Below are 25,088 nucleotides of genomic sequence, written 5' to 3' on the forward strand. Positions count from 1 at the left end.
TAAATGTAATTCATTGGAGAGCCAGAGGTAGAAGCATGAAGCTACATGAAAAATAATCAGTTAAGAACACACACACACACACACACACACACACACACACACACACACACACACACACACACACACACAGAACAGGCTACCTGACTTCCCACATTCAGCCTCTGGTCACTGTGAAATGTGCGATGAGCAGCAGCTGATGCTGCCAGCTGGCCGAACGACTCATGAAGTCACCGTGTCCATTACACATCTTTACATCACTGCACAACCATCCTGCCACATACCTCTGATGATCCCACCCTGTTTGCTGGGAGTCAACACATTATGGTGGCTTTAATGGTCATGGGTCCACGTCTTCCAACTAATTATTCAGATAAATCCACTCAGGGACTAAAATGAGCTGCAGCATCCACCTGTTAATAAAGGTACTCAGAGACCCTCTGCAGGACAAGCAGACCACATCATGCAGGAGGCACCATAAGGCCCACATCTTCCCAGTTAGCGTGCCCAAATAAATTTACATTTAATCAAATTAGCACAACCCAGCTGACAGACAGTGAACAGCGGAAGGTTGATTATCAAGCTTTGATGCCAGACGAAGTATTAATCAGTGTTTGTCAAAAGTGAAAGCTTGAGAAAAAGCCCCGATATATTCAGTGACTGCACTCAAACTCTCTGCAAAACAAACATAAGACAGCAAATGAACTCAACCATCGACGCTGACACCAGCAGGCTATGGGAAAGTGGTAAAGTGGCACCAATGTGGGCAGGAAACCTCGTCGAAACCGAAGCCACAACCCTGAAGTTCACATGAGATCAGACTGAGCTGAATATTGCTGTTCTCATGCAGCTCATAAAACATCTTCACCGAGCAGAGGCAGACGGTTCAATGGGAAAAATGTGTTTACTCTGAGTCTGTTAGACCAGCTGCTGTTATTCTTAAATGTTTCAAGAGGCTGTGCTGCCACCCTGTGGTCAAAGCGTGATATAGCATGCAGACAGTGACGCCTGCAGTAATTAATATATCATGTGAACGCACTGTCAGACTGTTTCTGAGGCTTTCTTCTGTTGTGTGTAAGAGAAACAATTTCACTTTTCAGATTTAGAAATATGGGTTACTGTACTCAGTCACACGAATGCATTACCTCAGGTCTCACATTTATGAATACAGAAGTAGGAGGAACTGTATCGACAGATTAATGAACTGGTTGATTGACAGAAATTGAATGGCACTATTGTTTCAGTCATTTTTCAAGCAGCTGCAGGAGGCAAAAACTGAACTCAGACGATGCAAACCCCTCCACATCTCTGTCACCTCAGGCCTCCGAGGGTCCGCTCTCCGCAGCTTGAGCCTAGGCAAGACCCCCCGTTCGACGCTTTGCAGCACCGGGCCGAGCGCCCAGACCTCACAGGCGGCTGCAGCTGCTCAGAAGGGATGAGCATGCACATCTGTATTTGTAGAAGAGCCAATAGGAAGGCTCGTTTTCTGATTTGACCAGTGTTTGCTCAGAGTCTCCCGTCACGGGCTGGATGGTCTAAAACCTGAGCTCCAACAGGAGGTTCAGACTCTCAGACCACTTGGATTACAACATGCTGAAAGGTCATCATGAAATTTTTGCCCAATGACGCTAAAAATAAACGGCCTTCCACAGCTTTAACTGTCAGTCATCACGAGTGAAATGATGAATATGGCCACGCCACTTTACGGTGAAAAGAAGAGGTTCTGGAAGGTGGGTTTTGTTGGGACTGAGCCAGGCTAACTGTTTCAGACAGGCTCCAGCCTTTGTGCTAACTGCTAAACTAAGCTAAGCTAAGCTAAGCTAAGCTAAGCTAAGCCGTGTCCTGGCTGCAGCCTCACACTGAGCGTACAGACATGACAGCGGTGTCATCGGCTCTTGGCTGAAAGGGAACAAGCGTACTACCAGAAACTATTCCTGTAATCTTCATGATTGAGTCACTTAAATGAAAAGCAACATGTTTTCCCATCGACCTCTTTGTCGTGTCCAGCCATGCAGACGGGTTTTGGTTTTATTCGCACAGATTTCATGCTCTGCACTGAAAAAAATGCATTTAAAATATTTAACAGCAAATCTGCTAATCAAACAAAATGTCCCTGATTATCATCCACAAAATGTCGTGTTTTTAATTCCTTCAGTAAACTGCAGCTCCGATGAAAAGTGCCTAAATTAAACCAAAGTGGAGGTTTGTGCTCTCTGAAACAGAAAGAAACGGTCGAGCAGCTTTTACTTAAAACATTTATTTGATCCAATTCTTTGGAATGTAATAGTCGATGATCAGAGTCTGAGACAACAGAGACGGATGAGTCTGGGTGCTGACCAGAAAGTCAAAGTACAAACAATACTTTTAGTCACTTAAGGCCTCACTGCTTTCCCATTTTTTTTTTTTTAAACTTCCTTATTTCCTTTCTCGTTTTGTTCTGGATCTGAGACAGCAAAAATTACAGAAGCAGTATTGAAAATAAAACACTTTTTTTCTTTTCTTGCCATACAAAGAGAAAACGAAACAAAACAATGGCACGAACGTCAGTGACAAAAACACAAGGTGATATTATACCAAGTAAATAAAACTGTTACGTTTCAAAGACGCGTATAAGCTTTTTCCAGAACGAAAAACATCTCTGTAAATTGTACTTTTCAGAATTATAACATTGTCATCTGAAACGGTGTTAAAAAGAAGCAACAGTAACACTGCCCCCCCCACCCCCCTTCTTTCTCTCTTTTCATAAATCAACATCATAAACACAGATTTTTTTTTAAATATATCAGTGCAACATTTGTTTTCACGTCGAGTGCTGCAGCATCCTTTCTTGTTTAAAGGGGAAGGAGCTTTATTTTTGTCTGGCTGACACATAAGAAACACATTCTGTCAGACTGAAAGCCAATTTTTAGACTCTCGGTTCTCTTCTGGTTCTTTTAGCTGGAAACACGTGGAGTCGGTGTTTTGCTGAGGGGACAGAAACGACTGAATGTCTCAACAGAGCACCTTCGTTTGATTGGACGTGAGGAGGTGCGACAGAAACTGAGCAGCTTCTCGTGCCTGAAGCCTCTTCTTGAACGACTGATGCTGTTTGATATTCACATTTTGAGCTCACGTGACGCCACATGAACGACGGGCAGGTTGAACCTCCGCAGTGCAACAGGACGTCGTTCTCCCAACAGGTCGAACGATCACAGCTGCTTCATGGCTTTAAATCTTTGATAGTAAAGAATCTGTCAGCTTTGTCGTCCCGTTAGTCATCGCAGTGAGCGTAAAAACGGCCGCCGGAGGCCGACGGGGCTGTTCGAGTCAGAGGCTCGACCCTCCGGCCTGTACAGTGCTATGAACACGTGACCAGTATCACAACACATTTAGCTACAAAAGCTAAAACACAACAAAGCAGTATTATTAGTACGATATTTATATAAGGCTTCTCTTTCCAATTTTCACTGAAAAATACCCAGATTTCTTCAAAAAGGAACCAATTTTCCGAGTTTCATCTAAGTTGTGAAGAGGGCGCGAAGGCTCGCATAATAAGATGCTTTCAGGCTGTTTGCAGCAAAGAAAACGCTCCTGCAAACAGAGACAGAGGAGTAAAGAGGAGGTAAGGAGCAGACGGAGCTGCTGCAGAGTCCCACCGAAGACAAACACAAAGATACGGACAGAAAACAGAGCTTTTACTGCAAACGATCGTCTTTAAAATCCAATTTCCAGAGTTTTTTAAAGCATCGCTAATGAGCCCTGTGGTTTCAGAGGCATTTCTGCTCTGATTAGCTTTTCCGCTGTGTGGAAATGTGACTTCATTCTGTTATTTCCAGCCCACTTTAGCTGCAGGGAGGTGGACACGTGGGTGCATGGGACACAATGATCAGCCGCAGTTAGTCACCTGTGGTTAAACATCACTTTGCTCCATTAAAGGTCCTTCAAACATTCCTCCTCTGATAGTCAACACAGGAAAACACTGACAGAGAACAGCATTGTCATGGCAAACATTAATTCTTGTTTTTTTTTTTGTAATCAAGACAGTCAAAGATGGACTCTCTCCTGGACTGTTGGACACACTTCTGCTTCAAGGTTTCAGTCTTTTTGTGTGCCAGTGAGAGACGTTTGCTGTCAGCAGTGATAGAAAAAACTTCAGTCCTGATGATCCACCGCTGACGTGTTGTCTTCATCTCAGGACCGAGGTTGTCCCGTTTACCCTGTACAAAAGCATCACTTGTCACGAGGCGTCTGAGTCTTTTCTCCATAATCTCAAATGTTTCCATCGCTGTGAAAAGCTTCATGCTCCCACAGAACAAAGGGAAACCGAACAAGGACAAAATGTTTAGCTCATATTTTCTGTACATTTTCAGAATTTGGGACGTTTGATTCCAACACAGAAAGGATACTGCGGCACTGGTGTCTTTTCTCTAAAAAAAGGGCGCTCAAATATATTAAAACCTATGTACAATATGTTGGATGTGTCATGTGCCATGAAAACGAGGCATTCAGGGCTCCTACACGGCTTCCGCTCTGACATTCCACACATTTTCCAAAGCTTTCCAAAACCCTAACGTCAACTTCTTAACTTCAACATTTTGATCATTGTCAGCACGACTGTCATCGAGGCTGGAGGATCTTCAGATCTGCACCAACGCGACTGATAGTTTCCGGACTTTTCCGCACGTTTGTGTAGGAACCCTGGACGGACGCCAGCTGATGAGGAAAACAAGGCAACAGAAAAACCGGAGGAAAAAAAAAAGGCACTGTTGGAACTAGACACAGGTCACAATGGTACCCGCTTCACACACACACACACACACACACACACACACGCACACACACGCACACGCGTATACAGATAAACACTCACATACACACCTACAGCAAGACACATACACACCTTAAATGCAGATGTATATGGATGTGACACATGTACACACACACACACACACACACTCACACACACACACACACACACACACACACACACACACACACACACAGGGAAATATGGCCAGCTAAAGAGCCAGATATCAGAACAGCGTACTTCACACACTTTGCTCTTTCTGTGAAACTATGACAAGAAAAACAAGAAAACAAACAAAAAAAAAAATCAACTCCTATCTTCCCATAAAAGTACACAAACGATACTTTCATCTGAATTGGTCTCAACACCAGCATGTGATTACATGAAATCAACAAAGCACGCCGAAAAACAAATAGAATCCTTAGTTTTCTTCTTTTTTTTGCTGTACAGATTCTTTATACACAGTGCCCCCTACAGGTCAGTCCCTTCCACTGCCACTCCTGAGAAAAAAAATTACATTGGCTCACTTTCAGCCCACCCTGCCGTCCCATTGGTGGCTTCAGCCCTGTGTTCCTCCCACTTGATTGGCTGCGTCACGTGTCCACGCGGAGCAGTCGCGGCTCCGTCCCTCTTTTCCCCTCACGCCTCTGAGTAGTTAGTCTGTCCGTTCATCTTGTCCTTCTTTAGCTTCACGCCGTCCACCAGCTCAAAGTTATAGTTTTCCAGAGCGGATAAGTTCCTGTCCGTCATGCTGCCGTGTGAGCAGGCGCAGTACAGGACCACGCCGCAGATGGCGCCCAGGAACACGCCCAGCGCGGACATGGCGATGATGGTGATGAGGATGGGGTCCAGGGTCTTCAGCATGTTGCCGGGGCCGCCGAGCTCGCTGTTGTCCTGTGAGAGGGAGTCCATCGCTGCGAGAGAGAGGAGATGGACACCAGTTATGCTGCATTCAAATGACTCGTGATTACAGAATCAAAGGACCGAGCTGGTGCTTTTACACGTTCTGGATCATAAAGTATAAAGCAGCCTTTTCCAGAAATGACCACACTTTTTCCTTTCACAGCATACATTTCCCCCACAGTATAACTCCTGCATGTTTTTGGAAGCAGACTCTTAAATCTCGGATCTTCTGTGAACGCACCACCAAAGAGCATGGACTGTCTTGTCAGATGAAAAGTGAAATATAGATAGAAAATTGGAAATCACTACAAAATCTTAAGATCAAGCTTAAACAGCTCATTTCCTAAAACATGGAAATTGACTGGTTTTGTCCTTTAAGATGTCAAAAAACATCAATTGTGTGCAAAAACAAACAGAATGAAGATTTTTAACTTCTTTGGAGGAAAGAGGATTTTTTTTTTATAAAGAAAAGAAACCTGTGTGATCCTGCTCTTACTTTGGCATCAGTTTAATGTTTTATTTTGGCATCAGTTTAATGTTTTATTTTGGCATCAGTTTAATGTTTTATTTTGGTATCAGTCAGCTCAGGGCCGGCCAGCAGCAGCTCGACCACTCAGCTAACTGTAGCTTGATGTGTGAGTCATCGGTGTACGTACGTAGGATGAAGATCTCAGTCGGTGGAGCTTCTGGATCTGGAGGGAAAAACAAAAACAGACTCTGTTAGATGAAAGCATGGATTCAGGCAGAAATCTTAGAATGTTGTAGTCGTACAATACACACCCTTGCAGTCCTCAGTCTGGAGTCCATCCATGATCTGGATGTTGTCCACAGCTATGTGACCGGCGCTGCGTCTGTCTGCGACGCCCTCCACAACCACCTGCACATACAACACACAGTCACTGACACACGAGCTAAAAGCGACCATCACACCACCCAGACCCGACCTGTAAAGGCTCAGTCAGCGACAGGTTGAAATACCTGGTCGTCAGATAAATAAGACATTTTAGCCACAAACAAGTCAACATAATCTCGTCATCATTGCACATTTCTGTCCTGTCATCTCTCCACTGTCCACTCTACTAAAACTGACTCAGCAAAGGCAGATTTTTTAGGGGTTACAAGCCAAAAATTAGTCTACAAAAGCAACAAAAGCGAGCTACAAATGTTCATTTTTATACTATAAAAAGGAAAAAAAGACTCTTAAATCACAAACACGAGTCGCTGCAGTCACATAAACGATGATTTCACAGTGTCCGACGTGCAGGACTCTGTTACCTGATAGGAGACGCTGGAGTGCGGCAGTAAAACCCGGCCCTCCCTCCAGCGGCTGCCCTGGTGCCCGCTGACCGTCCACAGGATCTGCCCCCCCTCCGCCTCCTTCCTCTGCTTGATGTGCAGCGCCCCCGCGTGCTCGCCGAACATGTGGTACCAGAAGGACATGCACAGGTCGGCGTCCGGCGCGGTGATGGGCAGGCTGGCCAGCCTCGCCACCTTCTCCTCTTCATCGTCTTCCTCGCCGGTCTTGCTTGGCGTGTCTGTGTCACTCAGCTGCATGTAGATGAAGTTCCCTGGTCCGCCTGCAGGGGGCAGCAAAAGGCAAGGTAAGGAGTGTCAGTGAGCGTCTCCTGCACACGCTGAGTGAAAACACACTGATATTAAGCTCTATTGTGACAATGAAAGGTTTCCAAAACTCGAGGGTTCATTCTGCTTTCACTTTATGTATTCAGCTGACTGCCTGATGAAAACCTGACTGTTCTGCTGCAGGTGTGTCACTCGCTTTTCATAAATACTCCAGAAATTGGATGGAACTGTTTAGGAGAGGGATGAAAGTCAAGGACTTCACAGGGTTTTTAGTGAATATCTGCATCTGCAGGAGAAGTTTGACTTGACATGACAGCGGGCTCATTTTTTACTTGTGATCCAGTTAAGTCAAGAAATCAAGGTGAGACCATTCATTTCAGAGCTGCTGCTGTCTGCACACAAACATCCATCACAGCAGGTCTGAATGGAGAGAAGGCCGCTGATCAATCTGAGCGCTGCGTTCTTTAAAAAGTCCTTTCTCAAGGCCGTCCCTGCGTTTTCTCTCACATGTTGTTTGTCTGTAACTCTTTGTTAATGCTGCTTATCTAACCAAAACACTCCAGTGATTAATGTTATTATTGTCCCTGCTTCTTAATGCCAAGACACTGACACAGAAAATAAACCAAACAAAAAAATGACAGATAAAACTATGCTGTTGAAGACCATCCAAACAACAGTCTGGATTGGAAAGTTCAGGCGAACGTCTGATAACAGCACTATTTTTGGACGGGATGTCTAATTATGATCAGAGGATGTCCTTGATTTTGATCTTATCTCAGCGTTTCCTGTAAAACACGCTCATGTCAAAACCATTCTGGCCCTATTTATGGCTGATAAGCAGCCCGGTCTGAAGGGATGTCACCTGGATGTCTTCAGTGTTTAAGCCTGGAGAAGCTCCCATTAATATGGATCCACTTATAAAACTATCGACCTCCATCCTCGGTCTGACTGGCTGAGCGGCTCCAGGCTGAGCACAGCACCATGATAGCTCCACGCTCTCTGTCCTTCGTCCTGGTTCAGTAGTTGAAAACATTCCACATTCTGGATGTTCAGACAGGCTGAAGAGCCACAGAGCGCCCGTCCCATCTGTCCAACGCACACACATGTCCTACCTGTGTGGTCGAGGGTGGGTCCTCTGTGGACCACGGGAGCCCCGTTGGGCTGGATGAGCCACTCGGCCCCCGTCCCGGTCTCTCTGGTCCAGCCGCAGAACGACGAGAAGTCAAAGTTGCAGGCGAACCACACGTAGGCTGCGAGAGAGAGGAAGGAGCAGCTGGAGGTGAGTTTCTACATAAAGGAGGTTTAAGGATCAAGGCTGTAAGTTTAGTAACAGATGCATTATTATTATACACAATAACAGAAAAATGTTTACAGCACAAAGAAGGAACAAATAAGCTTTGTAAGATGGCGGAGCGGATATAAGAGCTGCTTATATTTTCCAAACGGCACTCAAAGATCCAGAAGGATTCAGCTTTTAATGATAATAATGAGCTGTTCCTGTAAAGCTGCCATTCAAAGCATTAGCTGCTGGACTCAGCTGCTGTGTGGCGACAAATTCCCCCTTTTACAGGCTGAAAACTCCGACCATGTACGGTGTTCACCCACTAAATTGGCTTCAGTTTAAAGGGGGGAGCCTGAAGTCGCAGGTCCTGTAACATCGATATTAGAAAGCTGTTTCTGCTGTACTGCACACGCTGTGGAGATCGTACAGCTTGTGAGAAAACACCAAACAAAAGGCTTGTGCAGATGGAAGTGGGTGAGAAAGACAGAGACAGTTGTAATTGTATATTTGGCAAAGCGCTGCGGGCACTTTGGTCCACAGCCTCAGTGGAACAGGAACTGAGACGTCACCACTGATAGAAAACAGCGCCAGCATGGACACATGTTTGGGATCAGGACGTCGGGAGAGACGGAGATGAATGGAGGGACCTTCCACAGAGAAAGGCGTGGTGCCACCAACATGCGGATGTGGCCCCCCGAAAAACCCCAAACAGAAAAAAACCTCCATTTCCCTCCCTCCTTTCTCCTGTGCCAGCAGTCGACTGGCGGCGGCGGTTCACCGCAGCATAGAAGTGAACGGAGGTCTCTGAACGGCGGGCGTGTTGTTTCTGAGAGGCTAATAGGATGCAGGGACGACTGTGGAGCCGGTAACCCTCCTCCAACCCCAAGCTGTCTTCACGCGATGCTTCGATTCGGCTAATTGAGACCCAGGAGGCCTTTCTGCTCTCTCTCCAGCTCTCGCTACACCTCGCTCCATTCCTCTCTTTGTACCTTCACTCTCCCTTCCTCCTCCTCCTCCTCTTCATCCATCTCACCCTCCTTCTTTCTGTCTCTATTCATTCCTCCTGCTGGCTCTCACTCCTTTTCTCTTCAAGCCTTTGTCTCTCTGTCGCTGCCACTGTTTTTCGGCCTTTCTGCCGATTCATCCATCTCCTCCTGCGGTCGGCAGTTTACTTACAAACGAATTGAATTTGGTGAATTCACAAGGGATGATGAAGTGTGACACGGTGCTGAGATGTTCACGCAGACGGTGAAGCTCACAGCGCTGTGTTCGGCCTTAAACGTGGAGTGTATGCAGGCTGTGTCCAATGGTTTCCCACCACACCTCCCAGTCAGCACAGCCTGGACCTCGAATGCCCTGAGCTGGTTTCTTCACCTCTTTAGGCCTTCAAAAATCCTTAAAATTAAGTAATCTGGGAATAGCAGGTGGACGTTCCTTCGTTTTAAGGGGTCACAAGTGGAAAAAAAGGCTGATCCCTGCTGCTTTAGTTCAGTCTGAGTCTCAAGTGAAACAATGCAGACGAGTTTTCCTGAAGCGTTTCACTCCACTGCAATGAGTTTTATTGCTTTACGTGCACGAAGGTTTGTGTTGTGCGTTGTTTTCTTCCTCTTCACATCTTGTCTGAATCATGGCTTTCCTCCTCTTTTAATGCTAGCCTGGTGTGGCTTCTGTCCTCCTCTCAGCATAACTTAATCTCTCTTTTCTGTCTTCCCCTCGGGAATTCAATTCAGGCCAATGAAAAAATATCATCAAAAACAAAGCAGATGCATTTCAGAGCAAATTTATCAGCATCTCTCTCTGCAGTCCGGTCGTGTCATGGCTGAGCAGCACTGTGCTGAAGTCTCATTTGTGAACTGGGGCGACGAAAAAGCCATTTACTCTCACCAAGTCACTCTCATTGTTCTTTGTGACTGCGGTCAGTACCGCTGCTGACACTGAGTGATGGGACCACTGACTGAATTAGGGTGTTTTCACACATAATGCGTTTGGCTCAGTTAAAACTAAGCCTGGTGTGTTTGCCCGGTTGGTGGGGTTTGTTTGGGCTGGTGTGAAAGCTGTCAATGGAATCCTGGAGCAGACCAAACAGGCGAGACCACCTCTTGTCAGGGGTCCTGGTCCAGTCCCAAACGAATGTGGTGGGAACGCGATTCGACCTCTGTCCGACCTCTGTGAGGCGTACTCTCCCACAGCCAGGTGTGCTTTGCATAGCGGGATGCAGATAAGCTAATTTAACTCGTCAGAGAGTGAATGGAGGTCGGACTGGGACCAGTGAAACGTTGTATTTGTCCAGCTGACCTCCTTCAGGACCTTCTTCCTGTGTTTATGTTCTTGTTCCTGCCTCACACACATCTGACCAATGAGCAGTGCAAGTTACTGAAAACTAGTTATTAGTCACTGTTGCTACTTACTTCTCTCAAAAGTAACTGAATTACTTGATCTATTACAGCATAGAAAAGTAATTATTCACCAGAGAAAGAAACTTCTCTGTTACTTTAAATCTCTATTTCAACTCTCACACACAAATTTGATCATTTTCATCCTTCATTGCACACATTATCACTGAGGTGACAGGTGTTATTAATACTCCTGACCACCGGAGGGCAGCAATGACTCGTGTTCCTACCTGTAAGCTACGTTTGTTTTGTTTAAACAGGAGGATTTGGTAAAAGAAGACTGACAGTGGATGTTAATCGAGCTTTGCTACAGCAGTTAAAGATTGCGCCACCTTCAGGTCAGGTGACGTCAGATCGTGAACTGTAAAATCCTGCGTTTGTTTGCCGTCCTCTGCTGCTGGTCATGATACTTAGAAGACGAAAGTAATGCGTATGAGCCCATTCTGATTTCTGGAACTCTCAGGCCGTTATTGCAATACTAGCAGCCGCCAAAAGTACACTTTACTTTGTACAGCATTTCGGTGGGAAAACCCACCAAGTTCCCAAACCAAATCAGCTGATTCAGACCAAAGCAAACAAACTACAGGTGTAAAATGCCCTTAATGCACTGATCTGGAAACCATGAAGTGACACATTTATTTGCACATTTGTCTGTCAAATGATTCAGAGAACAGAATATACAAGACAGGGTGACGGGTGGAGAAAGCAAAAGATGAGATAAAGGAGGAAGAAGATGAAAGACGTTGAAATCAGAAGAGAAGAAGAGAGGAACACAAGAAAGATGAGAGAAGAGAGTAAAAACATGGAGGCAGATTGTGGCGGACAGACTCACCTGGTATGAAGTCCATGATGGGGTTGACCACTGTGGTGCCTCCTGCTAGAGACAGATGGGACAGTCAGAGTGGGGTCAAAGGTCAGGCGCTTTGGTCCCACCCACACAGATGCCAACACGGACTCAAACACACCTCAGTTTACGAGAAATCAATACCAGGCTTTCACGTCGAGTCGCACTGCAAATCAGGAGAAACTACAAACTGAAAAGATCCAACGGACGGTTTTATTTTCGGATGTGAACTTTTTCAAGAGAAAATCTTTCTCACAGAAAACAGATGATGACTCTGATGGTGCACGACAGTCAAAGGGAAGGAAAATGAGAATTTTAAATGCGGACGGGACGCTTTAATTTTATGTGGCATCTTTAAGTGGAGCAAAGATAAACAGAAACATATACGATTCAGCCGAGACGTAGACAGAGACGGAAGATAAGGCAGAATTTTTCATGGTCTTAGTCCAAAGAGTTTCCGTCCTGTCAGAATCAAGACGATACACCATCCTAACAGACATGAAAGAGAGGAGCGCTGCAGGACGGAGGAGATGAAAGAGTCACTTCAGATTCTGCAAGCAGATTAAAAGCAGTCTGATGCAGAATCTGTACGTTTTAAAAATGTTGTTTCATGTTTTACGGCTCAGTGTTTTACTTTCAAGCTGTCACGTGGTTTTTAGGGAAGCTTTGTGAATAAAATCAATACGGACCGGAGGAGGGAGCGTAGTACAGACCCGGGTTTTAGAGGTTTACCTGTCGCTGTGTCATAGTCATCGGGGGCCTCGGTCTCGCCGCCGCAGTCCTGCTGTCCTTCCTCGCAGTCTGCGGCCGCGGTCGTGCCGGGGACGGTGATGGGCGCTGTGATGGTCGCTCCAAACGTGGTCATGGGAAGCGTGGAGGCGATGGGCGTGGTGGGAGGCGCTGTGGTTGTGATGTCTGGATAGGGAGATGGATCACGAACAGTTTCAAAATAAAAGCCATCTGTGATTTGAGGAGATTTGATTTTTCACTACTTTACTTCCTTCTCCACAGGAGGAACCAGGGTCTAAAATTAGCCCCTGCTGAGGGAGGACTATTTTCTGACGGTCTAAGAACTATCAGGGCAGAGTTTGCAGCATCGCGTGTGTCTGACTGAGCAAAGACAGAAGAGAACAGAAACAGTAAGGAGAGGCAGGAACGATGCCGCTCATGGCTGTTCTGTTTTCGGTGCGACAGCTCGGTGTTGTCGTCTCATCGCAGGAAAACTGCCTCAAACCTGTTGCTTTTGAATCTGTTATCAGTCCAATCAACCTGATCTTCACAGCTTTTTTAAGTTGAGACACAAATGCAAACAATAACAAGCAAAAGCAGCGTTTCATTTCCTGATTCATGTGATAACAACGAGGCGCTGAGTGAGTCATCGCTGCTCTGGAGACACGTTTTCAGTAAACAAACAAACAAACAAACACTCGGCTCGACCACAGCTGTTGCTTCTTAATACATTATTCAGCTCGTCCTCACCAGGAAAACGAGGTCGACTCTGCAAGGAGGTTATCACCTACTTGACCCATATTTATGTTTATTGTTACACGGCGAACCCTGGAGGCCACAGCTGCTGTGACAGGAGCAAAGGAGGAAGTCAGGTGACGTTTAATAAAGAGCGAGAAAGTCTGCATGTGGAGGACGTGGATGGATGGGTCGGATAAACACAGGACTTTCACCCAAGAGGCCTCTGTTCACGTCCATGTGAGACTGAAAGTCAGTAACAGACGTAAGTTATGTCACATACGTAACTGCAGCATTTATAACCCAAACCATGATCTTTTCCTGAGGCCAACCAAGTCGCTTCAGGGTCTAAAAGTTACCTCGAGCACGTGATGGCGAAGGTCGAACTAACCCGATCTTCAGAGCTCTTAAGATGTGGTGGAAATACAAACAGGGCCTATTTTCCCTTTCCTATTTTTTCTATGACCTTCAAAGCCTGAAACCAGGAAGTGATTCCTCAAAGATGCTAAAGATTTGCTGGAAGAAAGGTGAAACAGGGCTGACGTTAAAGGGAGAGAGGATCACGTCTCACCACAGTACGACCTGCACAAAGTTACATTTGGCCAGATTTCAGAGGCATTTTTGCATTGTAATGGCATCTGGAGCTTAATAAGACCTCTGGCTTTGCATTATTTATGCATGAGATATTGGGCTGACGCTCCCACTGATTCCACTGCTGAACTCAAGTGTCTCCATCTTCCTGAAGATTCAAGAGCCGGCACTCTTGTTTCCCATCAAGGACCAAAGTAATAATGACAGAAAGTCTTGTATCTTGTTAAATTCCACCATACAGTCGATGTCTGGCGATGTGTTTTTATGGAAATGAAGCAAATTGAAGTTGAATTAGCATATGTAGGCTATGTAAAAATCACAGATGGTGTGCATGTAATTAAACTTTGTAAGGAAGCGTGTTTGCGGCGCTTTGAGTGGGATGGAGGTTTGCTCTCACAACAGCACGCGTGTAAGTAGATGATTTAAGTTAAAGCTTGAAGCAGCATCAGCGGAGAGAAAGAAAAACACCTGATTAAACGGCTGAAGCTGATCTGCAGGCGTATTGTGAGCTTGTTAGTTTCTCTCGCGCTTTTGTGAGATTCGGTTGGCGTCTTGATGTTTTTGTGGAAACAGGAAGAGGCTTCCTCCCACAGCAGAAACACTTTTTGAGAGTTCTTCAATGAATCCAGATGAACCGCCGGTGAAGTCATTTCACATGCAGCACCTACATGAAAGAGGCCTTTACTAATATCAGCTCGGATTATTCAACCAAATCAGCTTGTTTTGCTGTGAAGAGCACTTGAGATCAAAGTTTTATCATTATGGGCATTAACGAGGAGATAAACCCTCAGCGAGCATCAAGGTGTGAGAAAGCTATGATTTGGATAATTGGACGTGATTGCTAATGTGTATGTTTTTCGAGCCTGAGAAGACGTGCAGAAGCTCGTGTGTCTCTTAAAGCGTCTCTTTGTATGTATGCATTTCTACGCCTTTTCCAGCGTACACATGTGGTTTGCATGCATTTCAGCGAGCTCATGCGTGTGTGTACGTACTCTTTTAGCAGCCTGATTAAAGTGTGTGTCTCCTGTGACAGCGTGTGTGTGCGTGCGTGTGTGTGTGTCGTCTTTGTTCTCTTCTTCTGAAGTGGAACTCTGTTCATCTGGGACAGATACAGACACACTGCTTCAAACACCACACTCTGTTTCTTTTTTCCTCTCACTCCTTTCATCCTCTCTCCATATGCACGCACACACACACACACACACACACACACACGCACACACACACTCCTTGCTGACACTAACCCTCACATGGACTTCAGTGGAGGAGCGTGCTGACGTGTATTCATGAATCTAAAGCTTGCACACAAACAGTCACTTTCAGAACTCGTTAATGGTTCAGGACCTCCTGAGACCACCTGTATCCCACAAAGTTTATCGCCTGTTACTCCTTGCATCATTCTCATCTTCTTGTCTCTCCTGCTCTTATTCCACCCCTCTCTCTCGCTCTCTCTCTCTCTCTCACACACACACACACACACACACACACACACACACACCTCTCGTCTCCTCTGCAGCCTCTCCTGCTTTGGGCGATCCTTATCGTTCTCCCCACAGGGCAACCAGATACTCCAGAGAGCCTCCCTTCATCTGTTCCTCCTTCACCTACTGTGGGAGGTCGAGTCCTCCTCTCTCTCTTAAACACATACACACACACACACACACACACACCATCCAGGTCTGACCGCTGCTGCAGCAGAGATAGCAGCCTGCCACGGCAGCGTCAGCCTTTCATGTGCTCGCTCTCTCTCGCTCTCTCATTAAAGTGCAGATAAGCAGCCTGAAGTGTAAGCAGTTTACTGTTTAATGACTGATTGCTTGGCTGACTGAGGCCAAGAACACATTCATGCTAATGCATCTGAAAGTGCTGTTTGCATGTTGAACATTTTCCCTCTGCACTCATGTTTTGGAGTGTTTTCCTGAAATTCTGGCATCCACACAGAAAAAGTAGAAAAAATACTTGAAGGTCGTCCACTGGCCACATGAGCCTCACAGGAAATACACTCTGTCCATGTAGCATCGCGCTGTTTGACATCTGTTTGACACAATGGAAACTCCACACTGAAGAAGTTCCAGGTGATTTGTTCCCATCTGGGGGATAAAACTGGAGCTTTTCTGGAGCATGAGTGTGCTTTGATGATGACGTGTACTTTGACACCATTGATGTCCTTACACAGAAAACAAAGTTTTTAGATGTTTACATGATGTTTAGACGTTCATCACATCACTGACAGGAGGGCACCAGCAAATTAGCATCAGCGCTTTCAAGTCCACTGGAGAACATGTTGAGTGTTGGTGGTGAGAAACGCTGCAGATGGAAGCCCAAACTCAGGCGGCGTGGCACTCTGAAGCATCTGAGGTACCTGATATTACTACTACGCTGCTACAGCAGCCTTCATTATAAAGCTTTTATTCCTCATTCATGGCAAACATGGAAAAAGATGCAATTTTAAAAATAATTTTCAGCTCTGTATTAAAGTGAAGACTCTCAAAATAACCAAAAGACTGGCCAGTTTACTGCCTGAAACTGAAGAATCAGCTCCTGGCCGAGTCGCCTCGACCGTCCTCAGTAAGGCATCACTTGCTGTATTTCAGCTGCTTTTCTCTGTTATGGTAACTGTCGCTGAGTTGAACACAATTCTCAACCAAGAACAACTCTGCCAAAGCCAGAAACCACAGGAGTGTTTTGCTTTACTATCAACCATCATGCAATATTGAAATATCAGAGTGTAATGTGATGAGGGATGACAGTTTACGCCTGCTCTTCTTGTTATTGTCTGTGTGCAGTGTAAACAGATGTTTTACATGACGTGCATGAAGCGGGTCCGTGTGTTCAGTTTGTTGTTCTTTGTATCATTAGATAGTTTCATATTACATAAGTTACAGATCAGAAAACATTAATCTTAATAGTGTAAATACTTCAATACTTTGAGGCGTTTTTCTTGAATCACGAACATATTTATTTAAGAATCCATTTCACGCTAAGTCGACGCAGACACTCACCGTCCAGCTCACAGCCCAGCAGCTCCAGCCGGAGGCCCACCCCCTCGTTGGTGGCTCTCTCTGGGTAGATCCTGACGAAGCGGGTCAGGAGGGGACCCACTGACTTCAGCTCCGGGGTGTCGTGGTTCAGATTCCCGATGAAGATCTGAGGTAGAGGACAGAGACGTGTCAGGGCCTCATGGCAGGAGAAGCCAGTTAAAGAAGCAAAGATGAGTTACAAAGTTCTAACAAAGGGTTCGACACTGATGTTTTACGCTAATGAGAGGCTGTAAACTGAAGCTGGCAAACTCTGATGCAACTTGGTGAAATTTCTAGCTGCAGATTGTCATTTGTGATGATTTTATAAAGCTCAGAGTATCAGAAAAACAGTGTTTACGGATCAGTGAAGCTCTACGATGTAATTTCAGGCTACATTTCATTGAACATAAATAACTCTGAGGCCATGAAATGATTGTTTTTCCAGGAACTGAAGAAAATCTGGTTTTCTTTTTCAGGATAAATCAGAGCGTGTCATCAGGTAAATGATAAATTGGCAGATCACAGAGAAATCTGACTGCTCTTTCTTGCTGTTGCTGAAACTCATCGCGGTGTAAATCCCGTCCACGGCGCCGAACAGACATAAAACAAACAATAAGGTTTACTGTTCTGATGCAACGTCTGCTTCTGATCAAGCGTCGGTCAGTTTGATAAGAAGCCGAAACAAAATGAAAAGAGGAAAGAAAAGCAAAAGCCAGGAAATCAGACCCAGAGGCCGTCCTTTCATATGTCCGACATGGAAGCAGCACACATGAAAATGGTTTCCGTCACACTGGGAGCCAAGTGGTGGGACACCGAACACCAAAAGCACTCCTGCCCGTCTGAACTGCTGAGGTTTCCTCCTGCATGATTTATCACTGCAGTGCGGTGTGCGGGCGTAGCTCGGATGTGACCGTGTGTGCAGAAGGCAGGATCTTAAAGAATACACCAGGATTTGAGCCTGTATGGGAACCAAAAGCACAAGCAGGCTGCTCTCTTCGCTCGGGCAGAACTGCTTTGGCGCATGCTAACTAGACTGCTAACGCTTTAGCATTAACCTTTGTTGACATTAAATGAAAAAAATAGCACATCATTGCCCCGTTTGCATAAAAAAATCAGCGAGAAAGGAAAGATAGTGCATTAAAATGATGAAGTCTCTCGGGTCGATGCTATATGCTAACACCATGACAAATACAGTAGTTCTGTGGTTGCATTATTCATTGGTGTGTGTGTGTGTGTGTGTGTGCGTGTGTGTGTGTGTGTGTGCTGTGCTGAACTGCATGGTGCATGGATGGTTTTTTAATGCTCCTTTGAATAAATCAACTTTATACTATTTGTTTTGCTCTATTTTGGTGGTGTGCATCACAGAGGTTTGAGCTCTGTGATTGGATGATTCCTGCTGACATGCTCCTCGTCTGCGTCATTCGTGTGTACACGAGCCTGTACCTTCGACCTCTTATCAACAAACCAGATGTTTCTAAAGCAGCCACTAATCTTTTGTATTGGTGAGTCAGTTTCATGCTGAACAGAGCCGTAGGAGAGCGCCAACTGTGAATCACCAACAATGTCTGTGGGGAAAATAAATTCTACTTGTGGAGCCAGCTGAGCCCAAACTAGCCTGAAATGTATTTATATTTGGATTAAATTGAGCTTTTCTTTCAAGGAAATTGATATATTCCCCTAAAGTTGGTGCCAAGTCATGAAGCTCTTTCCAGGAAACTTCCTACCATTTTTTGGGGGAATTGTGTGAAAAGTGCTGCTTCCAACCGTTTTTAATGATTTAACTGAGTTCAGCCATGCAAAGCTGCTTCTTCTCTGTTTCTGTGTGGGACGGCGGCGTGCTAACATCACACTCATAAACCCATTAATTTTAAACACCAACAAGTTTAAGCGAGCTGCATTTTGTTATTTTTCAGTGTTAATGCAGTTCTGCTGCAGGCTAAATAAGAAAATCAATAATATAAATAACAAAATGAAATAAAGTTCAGTTCCATTTGAACCTGGATTTATCAGCTTCAGTTGATTTGAGACACAGAACTGCAGGACAATTACAATTCGCTCTTATTCGAAGCGCATCAGCGACGTTTTCCTCGACAAGCTCTGTAATACACGTTCACTTGCTCTATAAAACACGAGTGTCCCTTCGCTCATCAGTATTTATGCTCAGGATAACCAGCAGGCCAGTCTCCCACTCTATACACAGACTGCACTCATGTTTATGCATGAGCACATACAGTATGTAGAGTGTGTGTGTGTGTGCTAAGATGTGAGTAAATGCATGTGCCAGCCAGGGCCTCACTGAGCCTTCCTGCCTCGTCTTTGAAGAGGTTTTATAAAAAGACACAGGAAACAGAGCAGAGAGGCAGGGCGAAGGGACGGAGCAGCGTGGAGAACTCCGCCTGCAGTAAATCAGCAGGAGCCTGATGCCCAACCTCGTCCTCCGCCCGGCCATCTGGAGCGCAGAGAGGAGGATGTCGCACCAACGGGACCGGTCCAGGAGAGGAAGCGCGGCCTTGGAAGCGGTGACGCGAATTTCCTCTTGAGGATCAGAATCAAAGTCGGTCAAATCACCGCGAAGGGTCAGAGAGCGAGACGGAGGCGGTGGGATCTGATGTTCTTTAAATCGCTCTCATTGTGCCGTCAATACAACTGCAATGTCTTATATGTTCTGCTGCAGGTGCCATTAAAATTCACTCCCACCGCACAATTCTTCTTCTGTTCGCTCAAACCGCGACATCAATGAGATGCATGTTCATTTTTAGACATGAGAGCAGAGAAAAAGGCTCCAGCCGACGGTTACGAATGTTAAAGAAGAACGTTTTTCAGTTTGGAAAGTGACATTAACGCTAAAACAGCTAATATATTCACAGCTATTTACAAGAGTGTAGGCTTTGTTTCAGGAGCATAATGAAGTCAAAAAGGGTTATTGTGCATAAATCAAACTGGTGGGCTCACAAAAAGTAGAAATATGTAAATCTGGTGAATCACTCCTGGTGCTCTTAAAGCATAATTGCTGTAAACACACAGTAATAATTGAGGGCGACTCAGATAAACAAATTAATGTTTTTATCAGCTCGTCTATTCTTTCCTCTGGATTATCGCTTTCAGGCGGATTTTGTTGAGTAAATGCAATTAATTCAGTTAATTCCAGACTTTTTGGGGGCGTTATTGAGGCGCAGTTTTACACTGGAAGGTAACGGACGGAGGAATCGTTAGCACAAACCAAATGACTTTAACACCCACACCTGGATATCAGCGAGTTTAACTTCCTGTGCAGGAGTTAATAAGACCACATGGGACCTCTGATACGCTGCGTTCAAAGTCTGAGTGAGCGAGCCAAACAGCGAATCAATCAGACAGTGAGCCGATAAATAAACAGAAAAACGTTCAGAATGAATCCTGCTCTGATTTTTCCCCACGCTTCCTGAACCTTACACTTCATCCTCTGGCCTGTATTCCTTTGTTGCGCCCTACATGTCGTATCATTTGATACCCAGTTTCCTCCTTCTTTTCTTATGTAAAGCATTCAACAAACAGCCCAGTCAGAGCTCATATGAAGAGCAGTCTATAATTTGGGCGCTAAACGTTTCATTCCAGGAGCGGCGCTGCGGCCAGTCGAGCGTCTGCGTGATGGCCTCCAGGAATTACACATGACAGGAAGAGGAGGTTTATTTCATGTCAACAACCTTTTATCTGCCTCCTGTGTAATTTCCTTTCTGTTAATCTGCGCTGGCCACACTGAGACCGAGCGAGAGGGAGAGCGTGGATACAGTGTGAGAAAGAAATGGAGTCCACGTCAGACCTTTCACATCCTCAAAGCTTTATCTGCTTAGAAACAGATCGTCGCACCAACCTTGGGCTTGGTGGTGTTGTCCTCCTTCACGATGGTCCACTCTTCTCCGTCCAGGCTGTGGCCCACCTTAAACCTCTTCATGAAGACGTTCCTGTCGCGGTGCTTCCCTCCCTGGATCACCACGCCGCTGACCATCTTGTCCTGGCCCAGATCCACCTGACAGGGAGGGCGAGACAGGTTTGACAAGCAGACTTCACAGCAGTGATGAGAAAAACCCCATTACTGATCCCAGGGCCCCCGTTTGACCAGTTACCCCACTGAAACCCACCTGGAGCCACTCGTTTCTGAAGGGCTGCTTGGTTTGCTGCCCGGTCCAGCCCGATCTCCCCGTCAACAAGCGGGCGTTTTCAGCCACCCAGCCCCGGTCGGAGTACGACGAGGCGCTGATCTGAGCGTCTGAGATCTGACCTGACACCATCCCCAGCATCCCTGAACACGGGTAGTCTGTGCAGAGAGAAGGAAGAGGGAAACGGCCGTGGATAAGGAACTTTTGAAAGGCGTACAGTACGATAAGAAAGGCTACTGTCATCCTTATCTCGTCACCGCTTTAGTCAGCGGTTTTAGTTGATGCCCCGCGGGCGCTGCTGCAGTGTTTAAACTCAAGAGTCAAAACACCAAAGACTCATTTATCATCTGTAGGATGAGTCTGAACTGAACATGGAGGGATGCAGCTTTTTGTGCGTATAAGCGTGTATGAGCACCGATTCACTGACTATTGTTGATGACTTGTAGCTCTGCTGTTATTACCACAAATAAAACTAGCAGCACCATGTGACTGCTCGATACGCCACAGTGAACGCAGCCATGCACAGCAGACATGGCTCTGTTTACACTGCACAGGAGGTCTGCACACACGGGTTTTATATCATTCACCTACTGCTACGAAGGCCGTGCTCAGACCGACAGCAGCACTGCGTCAAAACACGCAGCCTTCTTAGTGGGTGTTCAGGATGAAAACAGCCAGTTAGACAAAATTCAAAGGGCTGCGCTGCTTCAGGTACCAGCGAGACGATGAAATATGACCCAGCAAGTCCAGTTTGAGTAGCAGATCCATCAGGTTGAAGGATTACGAAATGCCAGAACACCACACGGTGGTTTATGATATTCTGAGGAGGGACTCTGCAACTCTGGAAAGTTATCACGGGCGAAACAGGAAAACACTGTTAATGTTACCAACTCATCCACCAGGAATGTGTGCTCGCATGGGTTTGATTGGGCGAAGTAGGGCCAGGATGTGTTTCTCAGACTGGACTTCCAGAATCAAGTCAAGCCAATTATTTATACACCCAAAATAACCAATAACACCCAAAACACACTCTGCCTTTATACTTAGAGCCTTGATTCAAATAAGAAAACTGAAAAGTAGGAAAGGAAAAGCTCATAATTCATATTCTGCAGCACGAGTGAAGCCTTCACATACACTCAGTCATTTGGGTGATTTTTAATGCAGGCTGCTGTCAGCGTGAACGTCGGCTACAACTACTGCAATGTGGAGTATGTACTTTTTGCTTGCCCGTCTGAGAGTTGCACGAGTCCACGCTGTCAGAAGCCGAGAGGCAGCTGGTAGCAGAGTCCTTGGCAAGTGTTGGAGGTTCAAAGTCTCGTCTCATGACACCGACAGACTCGCCTGTCGAAGGGGAGGCTACATGTGGCCTTCAGGCTATCAGACAATCTGTTGAGCAACCAGGCCGGTCTGCTTTCTCCAGTGCTGCTCGAGCATTAGGAGAAGAGATAACTGCCGGATAATTGACAGACTTAAGCTGTGCGTTTAGTTTTCTCAGAATTAGAAAACTTAATGAAACTCTAAAATATGTGGACACAATGGTCTGGTCACTGTGAGCCAAGTTAAATCCATTATCCACAACAAGCTGGATCTAATATCCGGGCTCGAACACTCGAGCTCTCAGTGTGATATTTGAATTTGATAAATGCTTCCGGAGTCTCATCCGGTGCTTAACAACAGCTCCCGAGGATGTAAATTCCTCCATAATGTGAATTTACAGCTACCCTGGTCTTTATGGACCCCCCCCCCCGCCCCCCCGCCAGGACTGTGTGTGTGTTCTTGTGTTTCTGAGCTCATCAGTAGCAAACGTCCTCACAGGGATGGAAGAAACAGGCTAACTGGCCCAAAGTGAACTTGCTCCTCGTGTATTTTATCACTTCTTTAAATTGTATGTTTTGCATTTGGAGTTTGGTTTAGGATTAACTACGGAAATTTAATTAAATCTAAATCAAGACCAGGATGAAGTTTAAGGTTACGGGTTCTGTTCAGCACCTGCACACACACACACACACACACACACACACACACACACACACACACACACACACACACACACACACACACACACACACACACACACACACACTCTCCCAGTCTCCCAGCTGTGTCATTATATCTCCTGAATCACCTGTCTAGCACTCCGCGGCCTGTTCTCCTATGAGTAAGAGCCTAATATCTACTTTATGGAGCCCTCCTACTGAGAGTTGCTTGTAGCACATCAAGGACTAAGGTTTATATAATGTTAGAGGATGAGTAATGAGGCAGGATGATTTTCCTCTGCTCCTCTGTAATGAATAACGGTGTCCTTCTGTGGGAGTTTGCGCTCGCCTTGGAAGCGGTGATTATTTTAAATCAACAGAGAGCAGCAGGAGATTCTCATCCGGCAGCCAAAAAGATGTTAGTTTGATTCACGATGTGCAAAAATGAGAAAACGTTATTAAAAGGAGAGTTTATGGTCCGAAAAGGAGCGCCGTCCAGCGCCGAAAAGCGGGTGAAACTTTCACTCGTTTCCTCAGAGTTCAAGTCCTTTCACACGAGGTCCTCACATCACTTTGTTTACTCCCTTATGACACATTTAGTGTTTCTAAAAAGGCATCCCACCTTTACGATCACGCCTGTAAAAGAACATTTTGAAATGATAATTATGGAAAAAGTGAGCTGGCAAGTTCTGTCCCTCTGTGGTGTTTAGTAATAACTCAGAAAATGAAAAGAAAGAAATGAAATGAGCGTGGGGGTGAGCCGTGCCCACACTGCATACACGTACGTTAGATTAGATCCGATTTACACTTCATTAAAGGAAATCAATAATCCCGCGGTGATGGGGAAAGTTAATTAGGAAAGAAAACGTGTGAAATTTCAGAATGAAATGTACAAACGTGTGCGGACTGCAGCGCTAACAGGAAGCGAAGAGTTTGCGGACGGTACCTGAAGTCCTGCAGCCGTAGATCTCGAAGCGCATGCAGATGCCCTGCTCCCACGAAAGGGGCCGGATGCGGACGTAACGCGCCAGCGTCTGTTTGGGGAGGAAGGCGCGAACCTCGTCTGTCGGGTTGTGGTTCCCCTGGAAGATCTGAAGAGGAGAAAATACAGATAATCACTTCGGGTACTTCGTTACTTCTGCCAATGAAGTACTGCTACTACTATTACTTCTACTACTGCTCGTACTACCACTATGACGATTACTGCTGAGCCAACACTGCCACTACTGCTGCAACTACTATTACACAATTACTACTACCACTGCCTTCACTTACAGTACTCCTACTACTACTAATATAATTATTACTACTATGACTACTTCTACTACCACTGCTTTGACTAACATTGTCAATACTACCCCACTACTAATACAAAAAATACAAATGCTATTACTACTACTGCTTTTACTACTAGTGCCACTACTATTACTACTACTGTTACTGCTGCTACTACTTGACTGGTATTGCCATAATTGCTGCTATTCCTCCTGAAGCAAATGCCATTACTGCTGCTACACATGTATTGCCACCACCAGTACAACTGCACTACTACTACTACTACGACTACTATTACCACTGATACAGGATATACCTTGTGAGTCACTACTTCTACTGCTTTTGAATGAAATGCTGGTACTACTACTACTTCAGGTATTATCACCACTACTTCTACACTGTGACCACCTCTGCCACTGACACCAATACTACTACTACTACTACTTCTACTACTCGAGATACTGTTTTAACAAAAGGTACAATTGTGCAAAGTATTTGTCACAATTGTGTGAAGTACTACTGCTGCTGCGGCTACTACTATTGCCTCCACTATAAGTACTATCACAGCAAAAACTGCAGTACCATTTTGTAGCTGCTACTCCTCTGATATTATCATTAGCAGTCAGTACTTGTGCTGCTCCTGCTCCTCCGCTGCCCAACGTGTCTGAAATGATTTTCTGTCTGGAGGTTGCACATGACTACAGTGTGTCTAAACACTGTATTGACGCACATAAGAGCTTCAGCTGCAGCGTTGTTTGCAGCAACAAGTGGTCACAAAGCTTTTTTATTACAGAGCTTTCAGGCTATTTTCTGTCTGACAGAAGCCTACATTATATTCAT

General features: G+C 45.5%; 1 protein-coding gene across 4 annotated transcripts in view; it reads right to left on the bottom strand.

Moving 5' to 3' along the window:
* Nucleotides 1-2,772: 2,772 nt before the first annotated feature.
* The window catches only part of LOC143328967 (neuropilin-1a-like), a 71,787-nt gene continuing 49,471 nt past the window's right edge, over nucleotides 2,773-25,088 (bottom strand). The window contains exons 8-18 of one of the 4 annotated variants that reach the window (XM_076744534.1): nucleotides 23,920-24,064; nucleotides 20,980-21,155; nucleotides 20,712-20,867; nucleotides 16,844-16,988; nucleotides 12,519-12,701; nucleotides 11,775-11,816; nucleotides 8,380-8,517; nucleotides 6,962-7,263; nucleotides 6,467-6,563; nucleotides 6,343-6,378; nucleotides 2,773-5,697 (exon numbers count right to left, since the gene is read on the bottom strand). In XM_076744534.1, coding sequence (XP_076600649.1) covers nucleotides 5,423-5,697; nucleotides 6,343-6,378; nucleotides 6,467-6,563; nucleotides 6,962-7,263; nucleotides 8,380-8,517; nucleotides 11,775-11,816; nucleotides 12,519-12,701; nucleotides 16,844-16,988; nucleotides 20,712-20,867; nucleotides 20,980-21,155; nucleotides 23,920-24,064 — 1,695 coding nt within the window. In that variant the 3' untranslated portion in view covers nucleotides 2,773-5,422. Of the gene's footprint in view, nucleotides 5,698-6,342; nucleotides 6,379-6,457; nucleotides 6,564-6,961; nucleotides 7,264-8,379; nucleotides 8,518-11,774; nucleotides 11,820-12,518; nucleotides 12,702-16,843; nucleotides 16,989-20,711; nucleotides 20,868-20,979; nucleotides 21,156-23,919; nucleotides 24,065-25,088 lie in introns of all 4 variants that reach the window. The other 3 variants (XM_076744533.1, XM_076744532.1, XM_076744531.1) reach the window with 3 other exon arrangements.

Source organism: Chaetodon auriga, chromosome 12 (assembly GCF_051107435.1).
Source record: "Chaetodon auriga isolate fChaAug3 chromosome 12, fChaAug3.hap1, whole genome shotgun sequence".
NCBI lineage: Eukaryota > Metazoa > Chordata > Actinopteri > Chaetodontiformes > Chaetodontidae > Chaetodon > Chaetodon auriga.